The 10,851-nt window shown below is 42.7% G+C and overlaps 1 protein-coding gene across 1 annotated transcript; it reads left to right on the top strand.

Annotated features, from left to right (window-relative positions):
* Window positions 1–50: 50 nt before the first annotated feature.
* On the top strand, window positions 51–10,543 carry top1a (DNA topoisomerase Ia). The gene is made up of 21 exons (XM_058065106.2): window positions 51–210; window positions 681–705; window positions 2,474–2,564; window positions 2,668–2,770; window positions 2,874–2,926; window positions 3,012–3,104; window positions 3,187–3,256; window positions 4,565–4,656; window positions 4,722–4,837; window positions 4,909–5,030; window positions 5,111–5,233; window positions 5,863–6,050; window positions 6,125–6,269; window positions 6,763–6,906; window positions 6,977–7,162; window positions 7,611–7,679; window positions 7,761–7,875; window positions 7,987–8,114; window positions 8,338–8,432; window positions 8,524–8,673; window positions 9,260–10,543. The coding sequence occupies exons 1-21, from the start codon at window positions 178–180 to the stop codon at window positions 9,360–9,362; spliced, it is 2,244 nt and encodes a 747-aa protein (XP_057921089.2). The 5' UTR covers window positions 51–177; the 3' UTR covers window positions 9,363–10,543.
* Window positions 10,544–10,851: the final 308 nt, after the last annotated feature.

Raw genomic sequence — 10,851 nt, 5'->3', positions numbered from 1 at the left:
GCCTCACTGCTGCTACCATTTAAATTTACGCGCATGCGCACTTTGCTACAAACCGGACTTGGTGTCTTACACAACCCAGTCCTTTCTTCATTCTGCCTGCATTTGCTCGCCGGTGTGTGAAAGCCCCTCACGTTTCTCATTTTTTAATTTTTTTTCCAGTCAATCGCTGCTTAGGAAATGAGCGGGGATCATTCCCACAACGAGGACCAGGTAACGGTGATCCTATTTTGTAACGCAATCGTCAGTGGTTAACGCGTACATGTTTGTTAGCATTTAAATTGTTTGGCTTGACAGGGTAACTTGGCTAACTGTGAACAGTGCTAATTCGCCCTGGCCGAGTGTTTTCAAGCCGGCTCGTCTTGTCCGTAACTGGACTGACAACTTATTGATTTGGTAATAATGACCGGACGAGTTATAACATCGCTGTCTCCGGTCAGACATCAACACGTATAAAGAGTGTGGCCAGACTCCATTTAATGTGGCGTTAGCATTTAGCTTTAGCAGTCTATGTAGCCTATTAGCCGCTAAGTCATATTACTAGCCAGCGTAGCGAGCTAACTTGCCTAGCTGGGAAGCTAAGATACTGTGGCTTTGCCATCCTGCAAGTTCAAAGTTAGTTAGCCGGCTGGTTAGCATTGGCCAAATGTAACCATTATCTGTTTTATGTGATTTTCTTTCAGATTGACAGTGGCTCTCGCGTCAACGGTAAGCGTGTTACGTTTATTGTGTACATCATTATTTTATTTGATCCAATTTGTACATATTCCCGACGATAAAATACAACATGAGATTAGTTTAGAGCAGGGAGGACAGAAATGGCGTCCAGAGACTAAGTCCTCTCTTTCACTCACAAGCGTCTATTGTTCAAAAGGGAGGTCTTGCCACAGCTGTTCTGAAGACATTATTCTCAACTCGAATCACTATTTGGACAAAACTGGAGGTGTTTTATCGATTGAATGTGTTAAATCGGCCAGTTGGCGCGCTTAAATCGGTACATTTTCCATCTGAAAGTGAGGGTTTGGGGGTTGAGGACTTAGTCTCTGCGCCATTTTCTTTTTCGGCGCAGCGGCCTGACTCTGCTGCAAGCTGAACCGTATCTGCGCGGTGTGCATGGCTGAGAGGAACCGAGAAGGCTCCAGGCAGCCTCTTTTAAAACTACAATTAACGAGTTAATGTAACGCGCGTTATCAGTATCCTTATTTCTGACATTATTACCGGTGGTTCGGCCACAGAGGGTTAAATCCTCCTTCCAAGAAGAGACCAACTTTTGACAGCACCAGACATACTTTTGACTTTTTTCAAGCGGATCATTGACATTTTAATTGCAATTAGCTGAACCCAGACTGCTACTTAATATGCAAATAGATTTTACATTTTCATGTATCATCCCCTATAAGAGTTAACTAAAAGTAACATTAGGAGTCTCTGAGCAACACTGTGCGGCATAATGTAATGAAAGCTCACAAATGATGCAAACTGCTGTTACAGTCGTACAACAATGACATTATGCTCGAGTCAGGCCCATCCAGTTCTCTTTATTCTATTTGGAAAGGCTGTTGCACCACCTACAATTAACTGGCTAGATGTTCACCTTGTTCCTTGTATTTTACTATGTATTCCTTTTTAAGCACTCACTGGCTTTCAATACATTATTCAATACTTTATGACTGATTAATGGCTATTGTTTTATATATCGTCCAATTGTTTTTTATCATACATTTCAACTGTAGTTTTCAGGCTGTTTAGTTTGTGCATTTAGTGTATTTGTGACAAATTTGTTGGGGCTATATGAGGGTTTAGAGCAGGGGTGTCAAACTCATGCCACGGAAGGCCGACACACTGCAGGTTTTCTTTCTAACCGGTCACCAAAGCTGGTAATATTAATGATCAACACCCTCGGTTTGAGGGAAGGAGCTCATCAATGAAATCACCTGCTGGAGAAGCTGGTTGAAAAGAAAACCAGCAGTGTCTCGGCCCTCTATCTACACATGGGCTTTAGAGTATTAACCGATTATTGACTAACTACTGTAATGCTATTGACTCATTCAATGATCGGATACACGGATGTGTAGCTTTTAGACCGACATTGGCATACATTTAGGATGTATTTGGGCAATGCAGTTAACATTGTCCACATTTTAACCCACCTAGATGCCAACTCTAATTTAGCCCCCATAATAAAATTCCCAGTTTGTCTCTGCCTGGTTCTGTGTGCCTTGGCTGAGCCGCAAAAAAAACTTTGCTCACTTACATGTTTTGACCTGTCACAGATTCCCATTATCTCCAACAATGGCTCCTGTAGCCACAAAGGGTACTCTGAGGTTGTTATTCATTTGAAGTTTTGTTTTTTTTACAGAAAATCCTCACTGAAAAATATTTAAACTAAATATTTACAGTCACTATACCATCTTAACGTTGTGTGGAAATACTGTGATCATTACTGGTATGTAAGAATCTTGTTTTCTTCTTGTAGATTCCCACAAGCATAAAGACAAATATAAAGAACACAAACACAAGGACCATAAGAGGGATAAGGAACGGGAAAAACTAAAGCATGGCAACGGGTAAAGCCTCAATACTTCCAACTTTAAAGTGCATACCTTCCTGTCTTAGGTTGGCTTAAGGGTTGTTCCACTAAATATTTTTTTGTTTGAATTGACACACAAGTGACCACTCAACTGACAAAAAACACAGAGACAAAGATAAGGAAAGGATCAAGCACAAAGATGGCAGCACAGATAAATACAAGGACAAGCACAAGGAGAAGAAGGTGAGTTGCATGCATGGGACATGTAACAACGAGAGGTCCTATTTAGCCTTAAAGTTCACACCAGAGTAATATATTGCTACCAACTAATACATCTATTTAACAGATAAAAGTCATTGATGGGAAAGTCAAAAAGGAGAAAGAGAATGGTTTTGCCAGGTATGTATGCCCAATTTTCTATTTAAAAGGAATCATCATGTATAAATCAAAGCTTGATTGTGCTAAAAAATATCAATTTTTTTAGCCCACCGCATGTTAAGTGTGAACCTGAGGATGACTTTTACCACTCCCCTAAACACGAGAAGTCTCTAAAGAGAGAGCGGGATGATGACGATGAGTGAGTTATCCATAAGCGTGCAGCATACCCGGTGTAGTTAAGGTGACCAGAATGATTCACTGACTTATTGTGTTTGTTTCAGTTATGACTTTAAGGCCAAAAAAATAAAGACAGAAAATGACAAGAAGGACAAGAAAAGGAAACAAACCGAGGTAAGTGTTGATCATGCGGTACTGCCTTTTCCTCACGCTTTGAATTCTGTTATATAGCAGTGATGCTAATATGGTCATTGTTCTAATCTTGAAACACCACGTATACCTACTTCACCACAGCCATTTTGCTCCTTATGCACATGCCCTCATGGGAAACCCCAAAAGAAATGCATATGATGCGGCTTTCAAGTTTAAAGGTGATCAAATAGGCGGTCAAAGAATGAAACAGGACTGTTGCACGTAAGATTGGCATCAATGGTGAGGCGTTGGAAATGGCATCGTGAAAAGCTAACACGATGCAAAAACACAAACGCTTTCAGAGGTAAGAAGCAGATGGCCTGTACTTGAAGACGCAGAGCAGATGGCCAAGGTGTTTCCACTGTGTAGATCTGACTAAAAGCTAAAACAATTGCCACTGAAAAGTGGACCATCACCATCGCCACCATTTCGGTGGACCACCACGGTGTCTGAGATTTATGACACGAAAAGGTCTGTCCAAGGCATGTGCGGCTGTGTCAGCACTCCCAATTATGAGTAAAAAGTTACAAACTCCATGCAACCAGATGTCGTAAGGATGAGGTACCTCTGACGTGTGACCTGCCTGTCACTAGGACTCTGAACAATTTCTTATTTCTAAATGGAATTTGTAGTTGGAGCTTAGAAAACATGTTTACAACCTTAAAAGATGGCTCCTCCAGTCATGTCACCTACACTCACATTACCCATCATATTTGACAAAATAAAAGTACATGGGACAAATAAGACGCGTGTGTCACTATAAATATGTTCCTCACGGAGACCTGAGTGAGGGACGGACAGGAAATGGTGTCTGGTGTTCAGTTGAGGTGCAGCTTTGCATGGATAGTGGCCGGAACAGTAGCCTGTGTTATGATTTTGCATGTTGAGATCATTTACAACAGCAGTAAAAGTTGCTTAGCCTACTGAACATCGACTGATATCTACTAGAGATCCGTGTAGAATATTGTCATTTATACATGTAGCCATTTTCTGGTTACATGCTTCATTAATTGAGACAGAAATAGCTAACATTTGCTTAAATGTGTATGTGTTTTGACTAATTATAGGCTGCATTCAACCCCAAAACATGTTTTATTGATTTGAAAGGTCCCATGATTCTATTTCCAATATTTATCAAATGGGCTTAAGGGTTTTTTTGTGTTGAAGTCCACTTTACAAAGTGTGCTGCCGGCAAACATTCAGAGACAACTTCTGGGGGGACTATTTAGTTATTTTTTTATTTTTTTATTTCAGTCAATGTCAACTAATTTTGCTCACTTCCCTTTTTAGGATATCAAGTCTAAAAAGACTAAAGATAAAAAAGGAGAAACTGCTGATGGAAAAAAGAAAGCAAAAAAGGAACCAGAGGAGAAGTGGAAATGGTGAGTTGTGCTGTGGAAGCCAAGTTGTGCATGCCGTCAAGCTTTACATTTTAGGCTGATTCCAGGTGGGAAGAGGAGAGGTACACTGATGGTGTCAAATGGAAATTTCTGGAGCACAAAGGACCAGTTTTTGCACCACCTTATGAGCCCCTCCCCAGCAACGTCAACTTCTACTATGATGGTAAGACACCCGGACTGAGATTTTCCATCACACCAAATGTCAAATGCTAATTAACGCATTCTATCTTTAAGGTAAGCAGATGAAGCTCAGTCCAGAGGCAGAAGAGGTGGCCACATTCTTTGCCAAAATGCTAGACCACGAGTACACCACAAAGGACATCTTTCGCAAAAACTTTTTTAAAGATTGGCGTAAAGTAAGTGGAGAAAAATCTACAGCTGTCCTGTCAGTGGGATGTGCTTATCGTTATGTAATATGGATATTTTTCCAATTCAGGAAATGACCTCTGAGGAAAAGGCTAAGCTCACAGACTTGAAGAAGTGCAACTTCTCTGAGATGGCGGAATACTTCAAGGCTCAATCTGAAGCGAGGAAGGCCATGTCCAAGGAGGAAAAACTGGTACACATCTATGTAGCACTAGCCCGGAACTTCTGTCAGCTTTGTTAAACTGCTACCATACTGACATCTTACGAAGGACGGACATCATTGGAATCGCTTGGAAATTACTCAAGAACTTCATGAAAAGATTCACATGATGGTGTTCTGCAGCACTTATAGTCGCTTTTTTTTACAAATTCCACACACATAGTCACACTCAATATGATTCAACACCCTGCGGTAAATATTTATTTGCGGAGTTTATGAACTTGCAGTAGTTGGCAATAGACAACCAAAACATGGTAACTATTCAGCTTTGCCATCTCTTGCCAAAGTTTGTACATTTTGCAAACGTAATTTAGTTTTTGCTTGATCACAACATGTTAAATAAGCTTATAATGTACTGGAAATGTTTGCGCGCTATGACCGCCGATACCCGCATCTCCAGGGAGTTCAACAGTGACACGCATACCCCCATCAAACATGTAGTCGTGTTGTGATGGAAACCCACATGTCCTCCATGTTCAACAAATCTGAGCCAAGTGAGCATGTTGTATCCTCGCACACCTCATCCATCAATGACATTTGTGTGTTTTTTATTTTCCCACCGCTTGCAGTTTCTCATTCCAATTGCCTTTGTGACCCCGCAGAAAATTAAAGAGGAAAATGAGCGCATTTTGCAAGAGTACGGCTTCTGCATCATGGACAACCACAGGGAACGCATCGCCAACTTCCGCATCGAGCCTCCCGGTCTGTTCCGTGGTCGTGGGGACCATCCCAAAATGGGCATGCTTAAACGGCGAATCAGACCTAAAGATATCATCGTCAACTGCAGCAAGTCAGTACTCTTCCTGAAGGCCTGAAGGCCTTTTCTTTGTCTGTGGCATAAACATTGAATGATTCCGCACACAGGGACTCCAAGCACCCACAGCCTCCCCCGGGCACTAAATGGAAAGAGGTTCGTCACGACAACAAGGTGACATGGCTGGTGTCGTGGACTGAGAACATCCAAGGCTCCATAAAGTACATCATGTTGAACCCCAGCTCGAGGATTAAGGTAGGCTTGTACTACACGACTTTGTACAGAAATCCATTTTCATTTTTCTCCCCAAATTCAGATTTAGTTTTTTACGTTTTACACTTATTTTACCACCACAGGAGTGTAGTTTTGCGACGGTAAATAAAATGTCAAAGATCCTTACATTTTAATGCAAAACCTCACTGGCCAATTTTGTCCAGTATTTCAGACACAGACGGAGCCTGGCTAACTTTTTTGATTTAATGTCAGCCTCTGCTCACATTTGTAGCGAACAGCGCTTATTTTTACGGCTGGGAGTATGTTGTGTATTTAGTTTTTGTGATGAGATTCTGCCAAGATTGAGTGGTTCTGTTATGTGAATTTCCACGCAATTCCACGTTCAACAGTTATTTTGAATGTTATGTTTTCCAGCTAGTGATTGAGGCTGTTGTGCAAGAACAGTTTTTTTTGTCCATCTTAGAAATAATGTACTGGCTCTTTAATTATAATTGCTGATTTGCTTTGTCTGCAGGGAGAGAAAGACTGGCAGAAATATGAAACAGCCCGTAGACTAAAGAAATGTGTGGACCGCATCAGAACCCAGTATCGCGACGACTGGAAGTCCAAGGAGATGAGAATCCGACAGAGGGCTGTGGCGCTCTACTTCATAGACAAGGTAAGCCCACTTGACGCACGTGTGCACGCAGCTCACAGACGCACCGTAATGCCGCCATGTCGCGCTGCAGTTGGCTCTGAGAGCAGGTAACGAGAAGGAGGAAGGAGAGACCGCCGACACCGTGGGCTGCTGCTCACTTCGAGTTGAGCACCTCAAACTCTACCCAGAGAATGACGGTCAAGAGTTTGTGGTGGAGTTTGACTTCCTGGGTAAAGATTCCATCCGCTACTACAACAAAGTCCCTGTGGAGAAAAGGGTAAGCAGTGTTGTGTTTTCCAGTCAATACCTCCAAGCCTGTTACTTTGAAGACTGGTCTTCCTGGGGAAAAATAGGCACATTTTTTTTTATTTTCTCCAGTGTATTTAACGTCTTTGTATCATTTAGACAGAATCTGCCTACTAGGGAGAGATTTAGGCATGTTATCTCAGAAGAGCACAAAGCCATGCCTGTACTCCCATATGGTTCAAGGACAGCTTTCCATTTGCTTTGAGTACACCTCTCAGGTGTGAAGGCGTTTAAAGATTTTTTTGTGTTCTGGCATCTCTTTAAAAAATAGCATGGCCTTCTAGGGTTAGCTGGGGTGCCTTGAGTGTGCTGATGCCCCCCACCCACTCCCCGTTATCGTTAAGGGTTGCACTCTGAAGCAGCACAATCTGCATGTGCAAGCACTTCATCATTTCATCGCTCTGCTTTTGTCCTCTTAGGTATTTAAAAACCTTCAGTTGTTCATGGAGAACAAGGAGCCAGATGACGACTTGTTTGATCGCCTGAATGTAAGCCAGACAGCATTTACTGTGTTTGAATATTTGGACATGGTGCTCGGTGTTCGATTCCTTCTAATTGTATTTCTGCAGACATCGATTCTCAACAAGCACCTTCAGGAGCTGATGGACGGTCTGACAGCTAAAGTCTTCCGTACATACAACGCCTCGATTACCCTGCAACAGCAGCTAAAAGAGCTCACCAGTGGTATGCCGCCATTGGCATGGCTCTTTTTATATACATATATATTTTTTTAAGATCAATTAGAGGAATGCTTTATATTAAGCATTTCACTATGGTACCCGTGTCCCTTTCTAGCGGATGAGAACGTTCCAGCCAAGATCCTGTCCTACAACAGGGCCAACAGAGCTGTGGCCATCCTGTGTAACCACCAGAGGGCTCCACCCAAGACGTTTGAGAAGTCCATGCAGAATCTGCAGACCAAGGTGAGCTTGTCGCTCGGGCCGCCGGTGATGGATGGCTCCAGCACAAGAACTGGAGTCACATTGCTGGGGAATGTATATCCTCCGCACGTTTGCAATGATAACGATTCCCGCCGTTACCAGAACAGACTACTTTTTGAAGGGCGCCCGTACACGTGCTCGTTAACATGCAGATAATGTAACCAAGTACAATCAGTCTGAGTGGCGTCACCTTCATTTGTCTCAGATCGAAGCGAAAAGGGACCAGCTGTCTGATGCAAAGAGGGAGCTGAAGAGTGCCAAGGCTGACGCCAAAGTACGGAAAGATGAAAAGTCCAAAAAGTAAGTCAACTTCCCGCCATGATGCCATCCCGACATCGCGGGGCTGGCCGGTTCTCTCGTGTCACGTCACCCATGAACGTTCACCTTGCAGGGCTGTGGAGACCAAAAAGAAGGCGGTTCAGAGGATAGAGGAGCAGCTGATGAAGCTGGAAGTGCAGGCGACCGATCGTGAAGAGAACAAGCAAATCGCCCTCGGCACTTCCAAGCTCAACTATCTCGACCCTCGCATCTCTGTGGCTTGGTAAGCGATGTGGGAGGAAAAGAACTGACCGTATAGTCATGCTTTAAGTTGGAGATGCTCGATATTACCGATATTGTCAAGCACTTCATTTCCGATACGGATATAAGCGGCAGCCCAATGCTACTCGGTGCGTTTCACAAATGAGCAATTTCTGCAAAATATGAATCCTGCAATACGTCATGGAAAGTGACATATTTATTTGTAACTATATCTACAAAATAGTCATAAAGATTTTGGCCAACAGTCAACTAAAATAACATGTCCTACTACCGGTAAGCCTTAAAGTTCACAAATAGAAGCAATTTAAATTACGCTGCACATCCTTAACGTGGGACAAACATCCTGATAGTAACCTGGGCTCATTTACAACATCACGCATGAATGCAACATATTGGATTCCTCGCCTAACCGGCGCTCACTGCCAATGACATATTCACAATCTGGAGGCAAAACCTGGAAATGCTTCCAGACTGCCGACATACTGAGCTAGCAAGCGGCACCATCGGCAAAAAGAGCCATGAGTTTTCTGACAGATATTGTCACACAAAGCAAGTTTAAATCCACCCCCCCATGTTCCTCTTCACAGGTGTAAGAAGTGGGGCATTCCCGTTGAGAAGATCTACAACAAAACCCAGCGTGAGAAGTTTGCCTGGGCCATCGACATGGCGGATGATGACTTTGAATTTTAAATCCCAGGTTGTGGTTTTAACTTTTTATTCGGATCCTTCTTTTTACTATAATGAATTTTTCTCAATGGACACAGCTGATAAGGAATTTCAGGAGGTTTTAGCAGGGAAAAAATGACAAAAGATGAGATGGGGCCACAATCAAGTGGCAGGTCTAAACATCCGTTCCGATATCAGGCATCACCGCGGAACTAAACCCACAACTCGGCATCAAGGTCATAGTGGCAGTAATTGGATTACCGACCCCTCCCTCCCACCTTTTCTCCTTCTGGAGACCATGCCTGAACTTTGAACTCTGTGGTCCTATTGCTTCTGTATTAAGCAAAAAAAGAAAATGCTTTGTATCATTGTATCTTCACTTGCTGTTATTTTAGCCCCTCATGTATTATTATTATTAATGAATCTATATTTTGATAGATACACTTCAAACAAATCAATTCCTTAATACCACCCACAGGCCTTTTGAGGACAAGGACAAATGTGAGCTTGATTTGAGCGAGTGTGTAGGAGTGCATGTGTGTATGTATGAGCCCCACCCCTTTCCCCCACCAACCATAAAAGCTGTCTGTTTTGGGGTGCTTTTATTTTGAAATAGCTGAGCAAGTCTGGGAAGTGGGCACGCTTTGGGCGGGTGCTGAGGAACACTGCAACCATGTCAACAATTACTTAAGCAAGCAGAATGTGAATTCATGTTTTACATCAGGGACTTCTTTTTCAGCGTCAATGTGAACCAATCATTTGTATCCTGTTGGTGGCAAACCCCGCCCCCACCCCTCTGAAGCCGCTGCTTAACCACGCCCATGTCCCCATTGAACTTCATTTGTTCCAAGGAAAAAAGTCCCCCTGTTACTTGAAGACAATGTATTTAAATCCGTACGTGGAAAAGTGTTTCTCATCAGAGAGAAATGTGTGTGAGGGATTTCAACTTTGCCAAAAAAAAAAAAAATCACCAATCTGTTACAATTTTAGGTAGTTTTTAATTGTGTAAAGAATGCGGAAAAGGCAGTGTAACATTTTAATGTGAATTCATTTGATTCCACTCTTACGATAGGAACGTTGATGTAAGTAGCTGTAAAGTCAACATCCTATTCCTGTTTTACCTTTTATGTCCTAGCATTTGATCATGTTAAGTTTTAATGCTCATTGTAGGTTAAGAAAATGAATAAAAACCCTACACAGAAAAACACCACTCTGGCTTTTTTTGGGTTGTTTCTCCCCCCCAGCATCATCGATTGGGCTTGTCCTTGCGTCTGATTAAAATTCTCACCCTGTGGCACTCCAGTTAAAACTTCTAAATCAATTTCCACATAATTCCCAAAATGAATAAAAGTTGCTGGTTCCAGTTATGGGGTTGGCATCCGGCAGCCTAGCAGCCCCACGTGATGCCACCATGTTTCCCGCCCCGTCCCTTGACTAGGGGGCTCATTGTCTACCAAACGCACATTTCAGGCCAACCTCCCATCTTGCCTTCCAGACAACAAAAAGAGAAATG

This window comes from Doryrhamphus excisus, linkage group LG11 (genome assembly GCF_037039965.1).
Source record: "Doryrhamphus excisus strain RoL-2023G ecotype Guam linkage group LG11, RoL_Dexc_Guam_v1.1, whole genome shotgun sequence".
Taxonomy (NCBI): Eukaryota; Metazoa; Chordata; class Actinopteri; order Syngnathiformes; family Syngnathidae; genus Doryrhamphus; species Doryrhamphus excisus.
Note: the sequence above shows the minus strand (reverse complement) of the source record. Positions and strands in the feature narration are given on the sequence as shown.

Excerpts from the sequence above, each read along its gene's own strand:
- top1a (XM_058065106.2), top strand. The coding sequence starts at position 178 with ATGAGCGGGGATCATTCCCACAACGAGGACCAG. Across the intron at positions 2,927-3,011 it reads AAAGAGAATGGTTTTGCCAG|CCCACCGCATGTTAAGTGTG; the intron begins GTATGTATGCCC and ends CAATTTTTTTAG. Across the intron at positions 6,907-6,976 it reads CGCTCTACTTCATAGACAAG|TTGGCTCTGAGAGCAGGTAA; the intron begins GTAAGCCCACTT and ends GTCGCGCTGCAG.